Genomic DNA, 20,327 nt, shown 5'->3' with positions numbered 1-20,327 from the left:
AGTGAACTAAATAGACACAAATCCTTACCCTCATGAGTGTCTGAGTGTATTCTGCTTTCCATTATTTTTCACAGTCCCTGCACATGGTCGGCGCTTAAGAATGCTTGTGGAATGAATAGTTGGAGTAGACTTCGAATCACCTAAAGTCACAGAACTGTAGTTCTCTGCCAATGGCAAGATTCTTCATCATATTCCCTCATTGCTGCAGAGAGCTGGTCTCCCAAAGGGGCCCATTAGGGCAGGGAAGTCATCCATCCATTTATTCATTTATTTATTCATTCATCAGGCATGTGTCAGGGCTGGGCCCGGTGTCCAGGGCAGAACTTATCCCAGGTCACATATCCAGGAGCAGAATGTAATGTTCTTGTTTTGGCAGTCTCTTTCTCAGTTTGGTAGATTTGCAGATTTATTGGGGGAGTGGGGGAGATGGTTGTGAGTGAATGAGTGGAGCAAAGCACAGCATGCAGACACCATTCATTCATTCTTTCATTCATTCAAGAAATACACACTGTGCACAGACCATCTGCCAGGCTCTGTGCCAGGGGAAGCCAACCTGCATGCCATGTGTATCTTACCCTCTAGGAGGGAGTGAGGGACACAATACAGGCCTCGATCTCAGGGAATTCCCAGCCTGACCCAGCTCTTGCCCTGGGAGAAGATTTTAGTTTGATGAGGACATGCAGAGCTCCTCAGGGATCTGCTAGCCTGAGACCTTATGAATTCACTAGATATAGATGAGGATGAACGTGCAGACAAACAACCCACTAACAATAAAGTGAGTTAGCAGGTTTTCTCAGTCTTTCTGAAAAGAGAAGTCATTTCTACAAGTGAATGCGGGAGGGGCGGTGGAGTTGCGGACAAGTGGAGGAGGAAAGTAACTTTCCATTCCCTGCCCCTCTCTACTCCTTTCAGACAAGCATTTCTGGAAGTCACCAGTTGGTCCCAGATCTGGGCAGCTGTCCTGGGTGTCCAAGTCTGTCAGCCCCTCAGCTGTCACTGTGCTCCCAAAATAGCAGCAGAGGGGAGTGGGGGGAAGAGAGGAGGTTGTTTATCTGGGATGGAAGTGGAAAAGGGGCATTAGGGTTGCCCTTAGGGGGCGGAGTCTGCTGCCCCTTCCCCTCTGGATCTTTCTCTCGGGCATTCCCGCTGTGACTGCCTGAGTCCCCAGGACTGTCCCTGAGCCAGGTGCTTGGGGAAGGAATGGTCAGCAACTCCGTGTGGTTGTGACTGTCCTGTCTGCAGAGAGGGAGGGCCTTGAGTATCGATGACAGACTCCAGGGACACCTGCCCCTGTGGCCATATATGGTCTGGAGCTGCTGGCAGGGGAGATAAAGCCTCCTGGGTGAGGGCTGGGAGGGGCAGAGCTAGGCCGGCGGCAGCTGGAGGGTCCCACAGGGCGCTCAGGCCAGCACCATCCCACCAAGGCAGAATCCAGAGAATCGTCCTTGTTGAGAAGTGAGTGGGGCCGGGAGTGCTCCTCGGTCTGGGGAGGGAGAAGGGGGCCTGCCGGGAGAGTTAGACCTTTGGCCAGATGGGAGTGAAGCACAGAGACACGGAGACCCCTCTCAACTCAGGTCATGCTCCGAGCACCGCTGCTGTGTCCTTCTGGGGCAATGGTTTGGGGGTGCTGGGAGTGGGCCCCTTCCAGGCAGAATCCTTCTCCTCCCCCTGATGGGAGGGGACCCTGGAGCAGGCCGGGAGGTCCAGAGCTGGTGTGGAGTGAGGGTCTGCCAAGATGGACCCCTCTGCCCCTCTCCCCACAGATGGCGGAGGCGGAGGCGGCGCAGCTGAAGGAGGAGGGGAACCGGCACTTCCAGCGCCACGACTACAAGGCCGCCGTGCAGAGCTACAGCCAGGCCTGAAGAGACTGAGGACAAGGCCCCTGGCACGCTCTCCGAGTTCCGCGCCACGACTACAAGGCCGCCGTGCAGAGCTACAGCCAGGCCCTGAAGCTGACTGAGGACAAGGCCCTGCTGGCTACGCTCTACCGGAACCGGGCGGCCTGCGGCCTGAAAACGGTGTGGGGCGGGGTGGGGCTGAGGGCCGGTGGGGCTGGAGTGTGTGTAGAGGCAGCCCCTCCCCCCAGTAGGCCATTGTGCATCATCCCAGCCCTCTCCCCTGGAGGCCGCAGGTTGAGGGAAGTCACCCCCCACACACACACGCACACACATTCACACTCCTTTTCTTGAAGGGACAACCCTGAGCCACCCGTCTGGAGAGTCCAGTCAAGGCAGAAATTCATCCAGATCAGAATCAGCCCAATGGAACGAACACCTCCGAGCCAGGCATCACCTGGGTGCTTTGCATAGGTTATTCTGTGGCATCGTTACAGCAGCCTGGTGAGGTGGCTGTCGTCATCCCATCTTGTAGCCGGGAAACTCGAGGCTCAGAGAGCTTAATTAACTTGCCCCAGATTGCCCAGGTAGTGAAAAGCAGAGTCGGGATTCAAACCCAGGTTTGCCTGGCGCCAAAGCTCATCCACTTTTCTGTGCCCAGAGAGAGGTGCTGTCCAGCCTTTTCCCTCACTGCAGGACACTCTGGCTGTCTCCGCATTGGGCCCACGTTAACCAAGCCTTCTTTCCATATCTCAGGAGAGCTACGTTCAGGCAGCTTCAGACGCATCAAGAGGTGAGTTCCCCTCTCCCTGACCTTGTCCTCACAGCCAACCCTGATTTCCCCACTGGGTCCGTGTTTTGTCCAAGTGGTGCCTGACACTCTCCACCCAGGCACTGTGGGAGGAACTTGGGTGTATCATCCTTTACACAACAGGAAAGCTCCAGAAAAGCTACCCTCAAGTCACAGTTCTGCAAATTGAGTTAAGAATAAATATCTGGGGGCAATTTATTTCTTAAAGGAATGCCTCTGGGAATCCTTTTGCCGTGATAATGGACACAGCCCGCTTTGTGGGGTAAAGGCAATGCTCGTCCTGAGGATCCCAGAACGGGGCACATCAGACCAATCCAGGCCACTGGGTGGGATCCAGGTCCTCCCAAGATGCTAGGGCCTTAGGCTGCTCTGCAGATGCTGGGGAGAAATAAACAGGAGTTAGCGCTGGCTATGGAGTGCTTCAAGTTCATAGAGAACAGACATAAGCACATGATCAAAATGGGGAGACTTCCCTCTAGGCTGCATTTTAGGGATGTAATATGCAGAATGAAAGGAGTTCTCTACACAGGGCTCTGTTGGGTTTTGAGCTGGTTACCATATCTTTAAGGAGAAACAAGGATAGCCTGGAGTAAGTTCAGAAGGGAGGGAACGAGCTGGAGAAGGGATGGGAAACCTGTCATATGAGGAGCAGTTGAAGGAAGTAGCAATATTTAGCCCAGACCAGAAGCTTGGGTGGGACCAGAAGCTGCCTGCAAATGCCCACAAGGTTGTCACAGGGAGGAGGATTGGATTTCATCTTGGGGATTCCAGGACGGGACATAGGGTAAAAGGACAAAGTCACAGGGAGATACTTCAGGTAGGAATCGGGCAGGGCTAGCTGACAGTCCACGGGGGTGGGTGATCTCCAAGGGTGACACAGCAGCCAGGCAAGAGCACTATTCCTCAGGCTGGGGGAAGTGAGGACTGGTGGCCTGGGACCTGGCTCCCCGAGGTCCTGCCTGCTTCCCCTCGCTAGCCATCGACATCAACTCCTCGGACGTCAAGGCTCTGTATCGGCGATGCCAGGCTCTGGAGCACCTGGGGAAGCTGGACCAGGCGTTTAAGGACGTGCAGCGCTGTGCCACCCTTGAGCCGCGGAACCAGAACTTCCAGGAGACGCTGAGGCGGCTCAGCACCAGCATCCAGGAGCAGGCAAGCCGGTCCCGCCCCGCAAACATTTTGTACCCCCACCCCCTAGGAGGGAAGGGCCCAGGCCTACCTCCATATTTAAAAATGAGAGAAAAATATAGGGTAAGAGACAACCAGGATTACAACTCACAGGCCTTTTAAGTTCCAGGTGGAAGTCTTTTATTTTATTTTCATGTTTTTATCTTAACTTAGTATATCTGAGATGTGCCCTCTCCTCTCTTCCAGGGAGGAGAAGGAAGTGTGAGCTACCTCAAAATCAGGGGCATTGACAGGGCGTAGAGGAGAATCAGGAGCCAGGAGGGACATGAAATCTTTTCTAGGAAAATGGATGGGGTTTGGGGGTGAAGCTGGACCCGCACTACCCAGTCCTGGCTCAGCTGCCAACCTCCTCAGGGACCCCCCGGGGCTGTCAGTTTTCTCTCCATGAGAGCAGGAGGGCAACTGATCACTCAGCCCCTTGCTCCAAGACTCAGTATCTCCCACATGTGGGGAACCAGCGGTGGGGCCGCGGCCCACTGTCCAGAGTACTGACTCAGGACTGGGGAAATGAGAGCCCCCCCCCCCGCCCAGTCCCCAAGGAGATGAGCCCCAGGGTGGAAACAGGTGAGAGTGTGGAACTAAGCTGGTGGCGACGCAGGAGAAGGGGCAAGATCTGGGGGTGATGACCAGCTGGGTAATGCCGTGGAGGCTTCAGAGGCCTGGGACTGGGTGGGCTGCGGGAGGGACTGGAAATGCGGATGTAAGGATTTAATCTGCTTGAAGAGGTGCTTGGAAGTTGCTTCCGTTTCCTTATCCTGGGGACATATTTCTGCTTTGATTCCTGTTTAAATATCAAGCAGCTAATTGTTTACTAGACTCTAAAACTGGGGTGATGATCAAAAGGGATAATGCCTGTATTTAGACTGTAAGCTTTGGGGGACAAGAACTGCATTTTGTTCACCATTCTATCTTCAGCGTCTAGAACAGGGCCGGGCACATACGGCTGTTTGCTGAATGTCTAAATGAATGAATGAATGAACGAATCAGCCAGGGCTCAGAGCCCATACCCAGATATTTATTGAACAGAACTGTATGGGAAGCAGACAGGAATGACGCGGACCTCCACCTGCCCCTCCACCCCTCCTCTCTCCTCAGCTCCGCGTGCAGTTCTCCACAGACTCGAGGGTACAAAAGATGTTTGAGATCCTCCTGGACGAAAACAGCGAGGCTGAGAAGCGGGAGAAGGTGAGTGTCGGGCGATGCCCGCCAGCAGGGGGCGCGCTCCCAACCCGCCCGGTAACTGCACGCCCGCTGTGGGCCCCGCCCCTAGGCCTGCACCCGCTCAGCCCCACTGGGGGCGGGGTGGGTGGCCAAGAGCGGGAGGCTCGTCTTAGAAGAACTGGGAGGAAAACTGGCCAGAGGAATTAGGATGAGGCTGGTGAGTCATGCAAGTGCAGGGCCAGACCCTGTCTTTAAATTTTAAGTATTTTGTCCATTATGGATTTTTTTTGCTTGAATTTTGATGTTTAAAAATATTGCCTTGATTATTGTCTTGATGATTGACTTTTTTGTCACCTCCTTAAATTTCGCATCCAAGGCACCCAAATTGTGTACCTTACTCTCCTCACCCTAGTCCCGGCCCCGAGAAACAATGTCACATTAAAATAATGTTTATTCCATTTAAAATATTGCAAAAAGGCATTTTGAAATATTAAAATGTTTACCCATAATATCTTCCTAATCAGATTTGTTTCCTTTTTTTTTTTCCATGTTCATATCTGGTACTTCTGCAGAGGATATTAAATCATGAACATTTTGAGTGTATTTTATTTAAAAGCTCTTGACAGGCAATGCCTGGGGAATTTTTGTTGGTTTTATGGTCAATAAATTGCAATAAATTTGCATATAATATGCAAACATTTTCTGTTACAAACACTTGGGAAAACTTAATGAGTTGTTGTAGGTTAAAGTGCTTTGAAAAGTACAAAGCCCTTGATGGATAGAGAATGATGATGGTTCTGTTTCTGCTGGCCTGGGAATCCTCTAGTCAGCCCCTCCTCAGCTTCCCGGTCTGCATCTTTTTTCCCACCTCCTACCTAGCCTCCTGTCCCATGAGTTCTTCCTACAACCTTCAGTTCTTGGTTCCTGTTTGCGGATTCCCAGTCCAGATCTGGAGGCATCTAATATATATGTATCCTCAAGTTGGAAGGCTTTGGGGTAAGGAGGAATTCAGGAACCTTCTAGCGCAATTCCCTAAATTGCAGAGGAGGAATCTGGGGACCAGAGAGGTGCTGTGACTTGCCCAAGGTCACACAGCTAGAGCATATAACAGAGCAGGAACTCAAACCCAAGTCTTTCCAGTCCTGTCCAGTCTCCCACGTCCTCCACTTTCCCGTGAACCCCTATAACTTCAGATTGCCCTAAATAATAAACAAGCAAAAAAATGTTAAAACCACGTTCCAGGAAAAATTTTAAAGGAAAGTAATGTTTGGTGTAAAAATGCCTCATTTTCCTACTTTTTTCCTAACCCTCTTCCATAAGCATAATACACAGTAGTTTATTTTAACATAAGTGCAATCAGAGTGAACATATAATTTGAATTCTGCTTATGAATTTTTTCCAGGTTGCTCTGTTGTTTTTCCATTTATGACTTTAATAGCTGCAATAATGTATTCCATCAAATTTGATTTTCTGCAGGTTGTTTTATTTCTTCTTTTGAATTATGTTCTTGGGCTATGTTTCCACGAGTAGGATTATAAAGTCAAAGGAGATGCAGATGATTTGAAGACCAGCCTCTGTACCAGGCCTATAGCCAAGGCCTCATAGCCCTGTGTCCCCCGACCCTCATGTCCCTTCCCTCCTTCAGGCCGCCAACAACCTCATCGTCCTGGGCCGTGAGGATGCAGGGGCTGAGCGGATCTTCCAGAACAATGGGGTCACCCTGCTGCTCCAGCTCTTGGACACTAAGAAGCCTGAGCTGGTGCTGGCTGCAGTGAGGACCCTTTCGGGCATGTGCAATGGCCACCGAGCGAGGGTGCGGACCAGCGGTGAGGGGTGGGGTGCTTGGCCTGGGTGGCAGCCATCGGCGCATCTGGAGGGCAGCCTGTGGGCAGGGCTCTGGGTGGCACAAATAGACTCCGATGCAAAGTCTAAAGTGACCCTCCCCCACCTTAGTCATATGGGCCAGGATTCTATAGAGTACACCCCCTTTTTCCTATGACCTGGAAATGGGTTTGACTATGATGAGTTTATTAAAACTGGCTTATGGAAAAGAGCTGAACTCAAAGGCTATGACAAAGGGAGGTGACAGGTCCTAAAACGGGGGGGGGGGGCATTCATCTCACTGGAACAGTCAAGGTGCCCCTCTTAGTCTGCTCCTGGGTGGGTGGGTGGGTGGGGTGCCCAAGAATGAGAGGAAGGAGCCAGCACTGTCCAATAGAAATATAAGGTGAGCACATGTGCACATTTAAACTTTCTTACACACATATTAAAAAAAAATTAAAAGAAACAGGTGAAATTTATTCAAAAAATTAAAAGGAGCAGGTGAAATTAATTTTAACATACCATATTGAATCCAACATATCCAAATTATCATTTTAACATGTAATCAATATAAAAATTATTGCTGATGTATTTTACTTTCTTTTTCACACTGAGTCAGTGAAATCCAATGTGTATTTTACAATTACGGCACATCTCGGTTTGGACTTGCCACACTGCTAAGTGCCCCGTGGTCCAGGTGGTGTGTGGCCACTACACTGGGCAGTGTGGCTCTAGGCTTCTAGAAAGGGCCTTGCTTGTGTTACAGCCTTCCCGGGCCAGGAGGGGCAGTGGCTGCTGGGCTAGTTCCCCGCGGCGTGGCAGGTGCGGGAGGTTATCTTCGGGCGGCAACCTGCAGGGCAGCTGACCAGGCCTTCTCACTGGGGATCCAGGCCACAGCGGTGCTGCACGCGGTGCGGGTGGACCGCATCTGCAGTCTCATGGCTGTGGAGAGCGACGAGATGTCTCTAGCTGTCTGCAACCTGCTCCAGGCCATCATTGACTCCCTGTCTGGGGAGGACAAGCGGGAGCATCGAGGGAAGGAGGAGGCCCTGGTTCTGGGTAGGAGACATTTTCTACCCAGTTTTGGTTCAAGGTGGGCAGGGGAGCGGGAGGGTCAGTCACCACCTCTGGCTGGGCATTCCCCCATCTGCGGAGGTGGCTGGTTTTAGTTTTTACGATATATTCATTTTCTGATTATGAAAGTAACAGAGGCTTATTGGAAAAATTTGGGATACTACAGAAGTATGCAAAAAGGAAGAAAAAAAAACCCTGTAAACACCCCCTCCAGAAAACCACAATTTACTACTGCCTGTGTATCCTTCCTTCCAGTCTTCCCTCTCTCTCCCCCTCCCATCTATCTATCTGTCTGACTGTCTATATGTCTATAATTTAACAAAATTGAAATTCTGCTATGGAAAGTTTTGTGTACTTCCCCCACACACACACACAAAATACTATACTTGTGTATTTATACCATTGTGTATCACTTACTATTCTTAAAAAGGGTTACTTTTGACCTTAGTAATTATCAATTTTACATTATCTCATCCCCGCATGTGCACATAGACTCACACTTCTTCCTAAGCCCGAGGCATCATTTTATCATTTCAGATGCCCCTGCTCTGACTGAATGCATCTCTGAAGGCAGGTTTACTCACAGAAGCTTAATTTTTAAAAGTTAGATAATATTCCATTGTATGGATGTATCATAATTCATTAATCAGCTTTGAATTATTGGAGATTTAGATGGTTTTCAATTTTGCATGCATTATTTTAAAAACACAATAGCTATTCTTTACGTAAATGCAATTGGAATTGCATTTCCAATTATTTCCTTGGTATAGATTCCTAGAAATGGGAGTACTAGGTCAAAGGCTATGAGCATACCCAAGGTTCTTTCTTCATCTTTCTTACAAATTCCTTTCCAGGAAGTACAGCAATTTATACTCTCATCAATTGCAGATGGGAGACTCTGTCTCCAAACACTCTCACCAGATTTGAATATTATCATTCTTTTTTTAAATTTAATTTTAAAAAATTACAAGAATGAAACACAAACATTCTTAATATATGCTCATTCTGTTCTACATATATAATCAGTATGAATATTATCATTCTTGAAGACATTTTCCTGTTCCAAAAATGATCTTTTTGGAATAAATCACTAGTGAGCTTGGCCATTTTTATTTATCTTTGTTAGCCTTTGGGTTTCTTTGTCTTTGAATGGTTTATTCACGTTACTGCCTCTTTTATCTGTTGGGGATCTAAGCTTTTCTTTTACCTTCCTGACTACTTGCCTTCCGCAGGGCTCCAGCCTAGAGTAAGGATGAAAGTCTCCAAGTCTAGGGAGGTCAGACAGGGCAGTGCACGAAAAGGCAGGTGCCTGTTAGATCCACCGGTGGGCAGGGAAGTTCTGGCATCGGAGGCAATGGCTCTGCGTCTAGGCTCCTACCACATCAGAGTCTAGTAGGGGTAGAATGTCTGTAAGGAGTACAGATTTCCTTTCCAGAAAATATTTTATTAAACCAGTTTATTAAAAACTTCATAAATTGTCCCTGAATTCCTGCCAGTCTTTGCCTGGGGAGCAAAGAAAAGTTCCAAGAATCAGAGCCGTTCAAGGACTAAGAACAGAAGTCAGTGTTCAAGGAGTGACCGAAGGACCCATTGGGGGTGTTTTCTAGGGGTTTCCCCCATTTTGGGGGTGGGATGGGGGGAATGATTCAAATACCCAGGAACTGCGGATTTGGTATTTCCAGAGTCCTTCTAGAAGCCTCTGCCATTCGTGGGCCCATGTAATGGAGACTCCTTACTCTTCTTTATTTCCCCCTGTCCTCTGGCTCCTCAGACTCCAAGAAGGACCTGAGGCTGATCACCAGCCACCTGCTGGACATGCTGGTCAGCAAGAAGGTGTCAGGCCAGGGCAGGGACCAGGCCCTGAACCTGCTCAATAAGAACGTCCCCAGGAAGGACCTGGCCATCCACGACAACTCACGCACCATCTACGTGGTGGACAATGGTGAGCAGGTCGAGGGTTCGGGGCTCACTCCGGTCTTTTGAGGGTGCACAGGGTACCTGACACTGATCAGAAGTGGAAGAGTGTGGCCCTGCCTGAGGGAAAACTTCAGTCAGCACCGAAAAGGCAGGAAGAGACATTAGCATATTAGCACCCACCTGTGGGCTGGTGTAGGTCAAGGCTTTGAATTCCAGGCCATAACACACCTGGGGGGAGGTACCTAACAATGGGGGCAAGTGCCAAAAACCAAACAGATCTCTTCGCCAACCTTGGGGGTAAGACTCCTCAAGTCTCATGGTTGGCAAACTATTTCATAGACTTTATAAGAAGGAAGGAGTGGCATCCCTTCTTATATACAAATATACCCTATATAAAGCACAGTAAAAACCTTCTAGCCAATATTCACTAAATTGGTCAGCTCCCTGGTGTTACTCCTCTCCAGATTCAACTTCTTTAATTGTTCAAGAATCTTGCTTGTTGCTTTGTAATCTGCAGCGATAGAGTCTCCCAGCAGTTTTTTTTATATAGAGACCATATCTTAGTCTAAACGGTTCAAGTCAGCCTTTATCAGCTTGAAATTTATTATCATACAATATGCATTTCATTTGTTTGGTTTTTACAGAGCTCAGCAAAGTATATGTGCAAGGGCTTTGACTTTTAACAGATTATCACAGTGTTCGCTGCACGGGTGCTTCAGTGGTAGAATGCTCACCTGCCGTGCGGGAGACCTGTGTTCGATTCCCAGCCCACGCACCCAAAAATTTTTTTAAAATTACTGTAGTGCTAAAGTCCCTCCAGAAATCCCCCCACCCCCCACTTGTCCCCCTGGTCCTGCTCTTCTTTGCCTGTATCGAGAAGGCTGAGCAACAGCAGCAAACCTGTTTCTCTTTGCACTAAGGTCTAGGTCCAGCCGTGCCATTTATGGAATGGGGAGGAGTGGAGAGCTCCTTTGTTTAAGGACATCAAAATGAGTAGTGCTTAGGTGAAAATAAGGAGCATTTTAAGATTCTGGCATGTAAATGAAAGGCTGCATGCTGAGGCATTAATGTAATGCAGGCTGGGCTGGGAAACTTGGGTGGGGGGCAATCAGGGTGTCAAGTCTCAAGGGAGCTTTTGGGTCAGAGGAGGGACAAAGACCCGCAAGGAGGAGGTCCACAGTGTTCTAACAGAAGAGAAATAAGATGCTCACTAGTGTGACTAGGAAGAGTGGGAGACGAGATTGGAAAGGTCTTGGGAGGTCATGATGGGGGCTTTTGGGAGCCTGGCCAGCCTCCTTCCTGTTACACTGCAGTCCTTTAAATTCCTTCCTAACACCTGGAGTTTCCGGCCTTCCAGCCTTTAGCTAGAATGTCCCTCTCCCCACTTACTTGTACAAGCAAGCTGGCATCCCTCCTAGCTGCCTCTAACACCTGGTTGTGAAGCCAAGCAGTCTGCTGTCCCAGAAGTAGCATAGAATTAACAGTCAACATCAAGGGCTCTGAAATCGGATGTTATTGGGAGAGTGTCCTTTGACTTCTCCAAGTCTTGGTTTCCTGCTCTGCAAAATGGGAACAAGGAGGCCTATTGTTAGGATTAAATGAGGAAAAGTATATAAAGCTCTCTGTACGTTGTACATGTTCAAAATAAACTACAATCCCTGTTCTGTTGGAGTGAATCACCCCATCTGCCGTGGAATCACTGCACTTATTATACCTTATCGTAATCGTTCTCTGTGTCTTCCCTATTGCATTGGGTGTCTTTTGAGTCAGGGCTGTGTCTTTTATTTTGGTAGGCAGTGACTAAAAAGGGCTCATTGATTCATTCACTCGTTCGTTAAATTGTTCAAGTACATGACTTCTTCTTCTCCTTTTTTTTATTTTTTGGAGTACATGGGCCAGTAAGCAAACTCAGGTCTCCCAAATGGTAGCCCAGAATTCCCACTGAGCTACCCGTGCACTCCAATACGTGACTTTTTAATTGAATTAGCCTCATGTGTAAAGAGACACCATTAAGGATTCTTCAAAGAAGAGAAGGGATGGAATAGCAATAACAACAACAAGTAGTGATAGGAAATATTTATCGAGTGGTAATGATGTGTCAGGATTGGCACTGGCAATTTCCATACCTTATTTCATTGAATCCTCAAACTCTGTAAGGTAGATAGTAGTATTCCCATTTTACAAACAAGGACGCTGAGGCCTAGGGGAAAACAGAAAATGAGGTAGTATTTGAGGAAGATTATACTTCAAACTACAGAACGTTAGCCCTGGTTGAGTCCTTTGAGATCCACTAGTCTTGACTTTGTGATATGATGACAAAGGCCGCAAGAGGGTCTCAGGGGGCAGCTGCATCTCTTGGCCCCGCCCGGTGCTCTCTGGTCTGGGCGAGCCCTGCGTGCGGCCTAGAGACAGGGCTGGAGGGAGGCTGGCGAAGTCCCCAGCGATGGAGTGGGCATGTTGGCAAGGCCAGAGCCCAGCAGGAGCCTCACACCCGTCTCTCCTGTAGGCCTGAGGAAGATCCTGAAGGTGGCGGGGCAGGTCCCAGAACTGCCGTCCTGCCTGCCCCTAACCGACAACACCCGCATGCTGGCCTCTGTCCTCATCAGCAAGCTCTACGACGACCTCCGCTGTGACCCAGAGCGTGAGCACTTCCGCAAGATCTGTGAGGAGTACATCACGTGAGTGCCCTGGCGGCCCGGGCGGGGCTCTATATCAGTCCTCTGTGGCTGTGTAACAAATCACCCCGGAATTTAGTGGCTTAGAACAACAGTAGCCACTTCTTATCACACAGTGGGGCAGGAATTTGGAAGTGCCTTAGTTGGGTGGTCTTGGCTTGGGGTTTCTCAGGAAGTTGCGATCACGTTGTCAGCTAGGGTGCCACCGTCCGAAGGCTTGGGGGAGCTGGAAGATCTGATGCAAGTGGGCGCAGTCACTGGGCTGGCAAGTTGGTGCTGGTGGGAGGCCTGGGTTCCTCCCCATGTGGACCGCCCCGCATGCTGCTTACGGGCTTCACCACCTGGCAGCCGAGAGAGAGGGACCTTCACACACATCACTTCTGCAGCATCCCGTTCACCAGAAGCGAGTCACTAAGTTTGGCCAACCTTCAAGGGGGGAGAATTAGGCTCCACCTTTTGAAGGGAAGAGTATCAAATTATTTTCTTTATTGTGGTGACATATACATACCTGAAATCTGCCATTTTAACCACTTTTAAGGGTACAAGTCAGTGGCACTAATTATTTTTACAATGTCGTGTTGCCTTCCATTACTGAAACATTTTCATCCTCCAGAACAGAAACTCTGTACCAATTAAACAATAACTCCCATTCCACCAGCCCCCCACCCCACCCAGCCCTTTGTAACCTCTCATCTACTTTCTATCTTTGTGAATTCGTTTATTCTATATATTTCATACAAGTAAAATCGTACAATATCTGTCCTTTTGTGTCTGCCTTCTTTCACTAAGCATGCTGTCTTCAGGGTTCATCCCTATTGTAGCATGTATCAGGACTTCACTCCTTTTTGTGGCCGACTACTATTCCATTGTCTCTATATACCTACCACCTTCTGTTTACCCTTTCGCTGATGGACGTTTGAGTTGTTTCCACCTTTTGGCTCTTGTGAATAATGCTACAATGAACACTGGCATAATATCTTTTAGACATATTTTACCACGCCCACAGGCTCCTGTGGTTGAAGAGAGTAGGTATGTGCTAGTCCAGGAGGGAGACCTGGTTCTAGAGAAGAGTAGAACTTTGTGGCTTTGCAGACCAGACAGGTGGCCAGGCCGTCATCAGGGTTCCTGGGTCTTCCTTCTGCTGCTGCATCGTCAGCGTGATTCAGGTGCTGCCTCTGGGTCTCTGTTTCTCTTTCTTTGTCCTCTCCTTTTGCCTCCTACTGCTGCCTGGTCATTTTATCCTTTATTCCCACACATCTTAAACTTCACTGTGCATAAGAATCATGGTGGGTGGGTGGGGCTTGTAAATTATTCAGATATCTGGGGCCAGCCCCTCTGTTCTAGTTTGCTAGCTGCTGGAATGCAATGTACCAGAAACGGAACGACTTTTAACAAGGGGAATTTAATGAGTTGCTAGTTTACAGTTCTAAGGCCGAGAAAATGTCCCGATCAAAACAAGTCTATAGAAGTGTCCAATTTAAGGCATCCAGGGAAAGATACCTTGATTCAAGAAGGCCGATGAAGTTCAGGTTTCTCTCTCAAATGAGAAGGCACATGGTGAACACAGTCAGGGCTTCTCTCTTGGCTGGAAGGGCACATGGTGAATACGGCATCATCTGCTAGCTTTCTCTCCTGGCTTCCAGTTTCATGAAGCTCCCTGGGAGGCATTTTCCTTCTTCATCTCCAAAGGTTGCTGGCTGGTGGACTCACTGCTTCGTGGTGCTGCAGCATTCTCTGCTCTCTCTGAATCTCTCATTCTCCAAAATATTTCCTCTTTTATAGGACTCCAATAAACCAATCAAGACCCACCCAAATGGGTGGAGACATGTCATCCCCTAATCCAGTGTAACAACCATTCTTGACTAAATCACATCATCCAGGGAGATGATCTCATTACAGTTTCAAACATACAGTATTGAATAGTATTATTCTACCTTTATGAAATGGGATTTATATTAAAACATGGCTTTTCTTAGGGGGCATACTTCCTTTCAAACCAGTACACCTTCCCTTGACTGGGTGCGGCTCAGGAAGCTGCATGTTAAAAAAGCACCCCAGGTGAGTTCTAGGCAAGTGAAGATACTGCCTTCTCTCTTTTTCCCTTTCTCTACCCTATGGGTCAGCAAACCTTTTCTGTAAAGGGCAAAACTGTGTTAATATTTTTTAGGCTTTGAGGGGTCACGTAGGCTCTATCACATAATCTTTTTTTAAAAAAAAAAAAACTCTTTAAATGTAAACACCAATCGTAGTTGCTCTAGTCCATTGCTTCTGATAACCCCTGACTTTGGTTCCCTTAAATCTCCTCCTGGTTTCCCAGGTCTTTCTCTGCCTAAGCTTTAGCTTTTACTGCTAACTCCTCTTGAGTGTCTCAAGAGGTCCCAAAAGGATTCCAGTAAATGTCACCCGGCTGGTCCTTGTTTGGGCCGAGCTTTTGATTGAGGCCACCTGGGTCTTCTGCACAGGACTTGCCCCAGATGAGTTACCTAAGGCTGAGGGCGGTGGGGTGGCCGCATTCAACAAATGACACCCAGGGCTGTCCTTCAGCCAAGGGGAAGCAGCAGGCCCAAGTGACACCCCCTGCTAGGCGGTGTCAGGAGGCAGTTTAAAAGGCAGAGCCCAAGTGATGTGAAAGGCTCTGGGTTCTCTTGGTTTCCGGGGGAATGGAGGGGAGGTGCAGGACTTGGAACGCCAGAACTGGAGGGGCTCCTGGAGCTTCCAAAGTTGACTCTCTCCCCACTTCACAGGGTCACCTGGCAAGTCAGAGGTCCCTGTGGGACCAGAGCCCGGGTCTCTGGCTCTCCATATGGACTTCTGGCTAGTCCACGCTGCCTTCCTTCATTTACACAAAAATGCATTTCCATGTGCATCTGCTCTGACTCCCCACATTAAACCTGCGTGGGCAGATCTCCAAAGGATCAAGGCGTGTGAACTCTGATGTCCACGCACAGAGGGTCCCCCATAGAGTAGCTAACAGCTCCCGATGGCGAGGCAGAAACTTCCGGGTCATCCAGTCCACACCTCCACCTGGCAGGCCACGCCCTGAGTCGGCCACACTGTGGAGTGATCCGGCGCCAGGCACCATACGTGCCCTTTCCTGTTGTCCTGTGCTGGGTTGCACTCCAGCCCCACTCAGGTCTGAAAGGTTTAGTCCCCCAGCTGCTGGGAAGGTGCTGGCCGACAGCTTTCAGCTGTCATCTCTCTTCAGAAACTGCCTTAGCTAAGGGAGAGTTGCCTCACCCTTCCCTCGGTAGCAGCCTACACTGATTTGTCCCTCACCCCAGCTCAGAAAAACTCTAAATGGCGACCCCACTTCAGGGCCCTTCACAAGCTGAGGCTCTGTGGTGACTGTTCTGCAATCCAGCTGCTCCCTCTGTCCAGTCCTGCTTCCTGCCCAAGAGGTCTCCCTAATACATCCCTGCAAATCAATGTCCATCTCAGAGTCTGCTTCCTGGGGGACCCAACCTATGACACATCTGTTATATCATCTGTCCTCACAACGACTCTAAGTAGTGGAATCATCCTCAGTAAGAAGCTGCAGATCAGAGAGGTTCAATGAATTGTCCAAGGTCACACAGCACATGCATGGCAGAGCAGGACACAAATCCAAACCTTTGTCTGCCTGCAAATCCCATTCTCTTTCTACCCCCACGGGACCAGTCCTCTTGTCCACACTTGCCCTCTGTTTCAGGGGAAAGTTTGACCCTCAGGACATGGACAAGAACGTCAGTGCCATCCAGACGGTGTCCGGGATCCTGCAGGGCCCCTTCGACCTGGGCAATCAGCTGCTGGGGCTGAAAGGCATGATGGAGATGATGGTGGCACTGTGTGGCTCGGAGCGCGAGCAAGACCAGCTGGTGGCCGTGGAGGCCCTCATCCATGCCTCCACCAAGCTCAGCCGCGCCAGCTTCATCATCACCAATGGTGTGTCGCTGCTCAAGGACATCTACAAGACCACCAAAAATGAGAAGATAAAAATCCGCACTCTGGTGGTGAGTAGCTGGGTAGCACCCGTTTAGCAGCACCAGGCCCCTGGGACCCTGGGATCGATGAGGTGACCTCTGTCCCTGAGTTGTCCCTGTCCCAGGGGACGGACACCCACCCACAGGCCCCTGCAGAACAGGGTGACCCATTCCATTATGGGACATGTACCAAGGGGCCGTGAGAGCGGAGGTTCAGAATGGCAGACCCCACTGCAAACCCCAGACGTCAGCCTCCACGCCTACGGAAGACTGAGGCTGAGGGGCTGCTGGGTTTTCGTCCAGAACATATTTTCAGAGCACACTCCAAAAAGCCAGTTTGTTTTTTTAACCAGTTATAATGTGGCAAGGTTAAGCTATTTCAATTTTTCCATTTTCATTGTAACAAAATTCTTTTCATTCATCTTTTCTTTATCTTGTAAACATTACAGTGAAGATTTGCATCTTCACTGATGCAAAAAAATGATCCGTTTTTCAGTTCACGTCACTTTTTCAAGACCAATTTTAGCATCTGCCATGGTGAGGTTTCTCTCATGGAAGACTTTTTTTCCCCTAACAAGAGTCCAATCTTTTCCTGGGCAAAATTTCACACATCTAAATTAGTTACCCACAAGATATGACGTCTCTGCCAGATTTTGTGCTGATAAGTTTTACCATTGCAGTTTTAGATATCAGTAGCATTATCTCTTTTAAAAAAAATATTTTTATTTGGAAGCTTTCAAACTTACGAGACACAGCTGCAAAAATAATACAAAACCCATGCCCACCACCCAGATACCCAAATCCACCAGCTATTAAGATTTCGACACATTTGCCATATCATCCTCTGTCTCTCTATTTGCCGTCTGTCTGTCTCTCTGTCTTCTGGACATTCACGAGTAGGCTGCATTCATCATAGTCCTGAGCACTTCGTGCTTCCCCGTCCGTTTCCTAAGAACAAGGATGTTCACTTTTGTAACCACTTAAGTGTTCAGCAGCGTTACCTTATGCTGACTTTCCAGAATGGCAGGAATGAAATATCCATGGGGTCAAAACCACGAGGATAGAGGGCAGGTTAAAAACCTCCAGCTTTGTGGACATCGGCTCTTACCTGGAAGGATCAGGAAAGGCATCTCAGAAGCTGGGTTCTGAAAGTACATAGAGGTTTCTCCAGGCAAAGGAAAAGGGGCCAGGTGTTCCCGCCCCAGGGAACTGTTGGAGCAAGGCCTTGTCCCGAGCCCTGGTGTCTCCGACCTTGCGAGGCCACCGTCTCGCCTCCTCTGCAGGGGCTCTGTAAGCTCGGCTCCGCGGGCGGCACAGACTATGGTCTCAGGCAGTTTGCTGAAGGGTCCACGGAGAAGCTGGCCAAACAGTGTCGCAGGTAAGGGGGTTCCGTTTCCCCAGGTCCTCCTCCTTGTCGCTGGGTTCCCTGCAGGGGTGTCTCTGGGGTGTGCCCTAGTGGACTCCAGGTCGTGAAGGGCCCCTCAGCTGCTACCCACCGCCTGGAACCCCTTTACCCCCTCAACCCAAGTGCCCCTCGCTTCCCCCAGGCCTCTCCCTCCCCACTTCCAGGTGGCTGTGCAATGCGTCCATAGACACGCGGACCCGGCGCTGGGCCGTCGAGGGCCTGGCCTACCTCACGCTGGACGCTGACGTGAAGGACGACTTTGTCCAGGACATCCCTGCGCTGCAGGCCATGTTTGAGTTGGCCAAGGCGAGTCTGGGCCTAACCTCTGACCTCAAGTCTGTGGTCCCCTCCAGATCCAGGCCCACTGGGTCTGATATGCTGCACCCCTCTTCCACTGAGCCTGTGGTGGATCCCTGGGTCTCATCCTGGCTCCTCCCCTTAGTTCCCATGTAAACCTGGGTTGCTCATTTCCTCTTTCTGGTCCTCATCTTACCGGACTGTGAAATGGGCTCACAACTCTTTATGCCTTCCAGGCAGTGGGGGAGATGAATGAGAGGACAGTATTTTTTTCTGGTCCCTCAGGAAGTAGGTCTGAGGCCTCGAGAGGCAGTGCCCAGCCACTTCTGGGTCCCTTCCCTACCTCCTGGCTCCTCCCAGCATGTTTCCTTCCCCTTCAGACCAACTCCCCAGCTCTTTCCACCAGTAAAGGGAGGAGATGTGGGAGGGAATTTCCACCAGAGCCAGACTGGAGACTGTGCAGCTCCCCCTGCCTTCTCCCCAAGTCAGATGGGAACGCCTGTGGGACTGGGTTTTGGAAAGAGGCACGAAGCAAAGAGCTCACTCAGAAGACTGTCGGGATGCTACTGAGGGCGTAAAGGGAATTTCTGCCCACGCTTTATGAGCAGAGCCAGGGCCCTCTGCCCCTGTGCCTCTTGTATTCTTCCGAGCGGTACCCACACCAGCCCCGCCCCGCCCGTACCAGCCTGCCGGCCGCGTGCACTGCCATCTCGGAGGCAGAGGTTTACTCTGTGGTCTCCTCCTTCCCCCTGTGCCTCCCACCTGGTGCCTCCAGACCAATGACAAGACTGTCCTGTACTCGGTGGCCACCACCCTGGTTAACTGTACCAACAGCTACGACGTCAAGGAGGTCATCCCCGAGCTCGTGCAGCTTGCCAAGTTCTCCAAACAACACGTGCCCGAGGAGCACCCCAAGGTGGGCACTGCGGCTGGAGGGGGTCAGCGCCTCCAGACCCCCGAAAGGGACGTGCTGGGCCCTGCGGGTGTGAGGCCATTTGGGATGAGGTAAACAGAAGGTGGGAATGTTCAATTCCCCCACTGGGGGGCACTCATGTGTTTTCTGTTTTAATTTTCTCTGGTTGGGGGCAGGAATTTATAATCTGAAGAAACATGGAGCCAAGATGAGCATTTCACAATTTATATTTGTCGCTCTCATGGATTTGGGGCAATTTTGCTTCGTGTGTATGACATTTGCAAAAATGTTATTTTTTTTCTGGGAAATCTGGATTTGGAGATGTGGATGCGAAGTAGGAATAATGGGGGGAGGAGGGGCATTAGCCCAGATGTCACAGAGTCCCTGGGGCCCTCCCTAATGTCTGTGGCGCACAGGAGTATAATCTGTATGTGATTCGCATATGAACATATGCATTCTAGTCCCAGGCAGTAAAATCATTTAGTATTTTTTTAATGATAAAGTAATATAACCGTGTTGCAAAATAAACAAAAAAAGTACACAATAGAGAAAAGAAAATAACCACTCATAATTACAACATCTGCACATGACCACTGTTGGCAGTTTTATATATTATCCAACAGAGTATTCAAAATTTCCTGGGCATTTTTTTCCTCTCAGAGTTATAATCAGAAAGTAGTTATCATTTTGTGCCCAATTTTGGGAAAATACATTGTGTTTTCCTCATCACTATGTCATTCTCAGAATCACTTTTTTTTGTTTTTGCACGGGCAGGCACTGGAAATCGAACCCGGGTCTCCGGCATGGCAGGTGAAAACTCTGCCCTCTGCCTGCTGAGCCACTGTGGCCCACTCTCTCAGAATCACTTTTGAAAGCTGCATAGTGGGGGTGGAAGGGTAGCTCAGTGGTAGAATTCTTGCCTGCCACGTGCGAGACCTGAGTTCAATTCCCAGTCCATGCACTTTCCCCAAAACAAAGAAAAAAGCAAAACAAAGAAACAAAAAATTCAACAAAAGGTACTGCAATAATGGGAAACTCACATGGAGAAATAATGACATGTGACCCTGCCATATAGCATATAAAAAAAAAAGCTTCACAGTGTTTCATCCAGGCAAGGGGTGTAGAGCTTGTCCGTAGTTGTGACATTCCCATGTTGCTGCTAGAGATTGTTCATGGCTGTCAGCCTCTTCCCAGCCGCTCCAAGGATGATCTGTAGTGACTGTTCTACCTGGGGCTGACTGTGGGATTCCAAGAAGACACAATCCATTGTT

General features: G+C 49.4%; 1 protein-coding gene and 1 long non-coding RNA gene across 2 annotated transcripts in view; one reads left to right on the top strand and one right to left on the bottom strand.

Moving 5' to 3' along the window:
- The first annotated feature begins 1,298 nt into the window (after positions 1–1,298).
- UNC45B (unc-45 myosin chaperone B) overlaps positions 1,299–20,327 on the top strand; it is a 32,971-nt gene continuing 13,942 nt past the window's right edge. Inside the window, exons 1-14 of the mRNA XM_077165157.1 lie at positions 1,299–1,455; positions 1,764–1,858; positions 1,946–2,018; positions 2,592–2,628; positions 3,623–3,798; positions 4,930–5,019; positions 6,641–6,808; positions 7,707–7,875; positions 9,662–9,832; positions 12,314–12,485; positions 16,171–16,471; positions 17,725–17,819; positions 18,011–18,152; positions 18,919–19,059. Of these exons, the coding sequence (XP_077021272.1) occupies positions 1,764–1,858; positions 1,946–2,018; positions 2,592–2,628; positions 3,623–3,798; positions 4,930–5,019; positions 6,641–6,808; positions 7,707–7,875; positions 9,662–9,832; positions 12,314–12,485; positions 16,171–16,471; positions 17,725–17,819; positions 18,011–18,152; positions 18,919–19,059 (1,830 nt within the window). The 5' untranslated portion in view covers positions 1,299–1,455. The remainder of the gene's footprint in view (positions 1,456–1,763; positions 1,859–1,945; positions 2,019–2,591; positions 2,629–3,622; positions 3,799–4,929; positions 5,020–6,640; positions 6,809–7,706; positions 7,876–9,661; positions 9,833–12,313; positions 12,486–16,170; positions 16,472–17,724; positions 17,820–18,010; positions 18,153–18,918; positions 19,060–20,327) is intronic.
- Positions 2,839–20,316, bottom strand: LOC143687818 (uncharacterized). The gene is made up of 4 exons (XR_013177690.1): positions 20,097–20,316; positions 11,934–12,007; positions 11,197–11,366; positions 2,839–3,024 (listed from the first exon to the last, which is right to left on the bottom strand). It is a non-coding gene; the product is annotated as an uncharacterized LOC143687818 (long non-coding RNA).

This window comes from Tamandua tetradactyla, chromosome 6 (genome assembly GCF_023851605.1).
Source record: "Tamandua tetradactyla isolate mTamTet1 chromosome 6, mTamTet1.pri, whole genome shotgun sequence".
In the NCBI taxonomy this organism is placed as follows: domain Eukaryota; kingdom Metazoa; phylum Chordata; class Mammalia; order Pilosa; family Myrmecophagidae; genus Tamandua; species Tamandua tetradactyla.
Note: the sequence above shows the minus strand (reverse complement) of the source record. Positions and strands in the feature narration are given on the sequence as shown.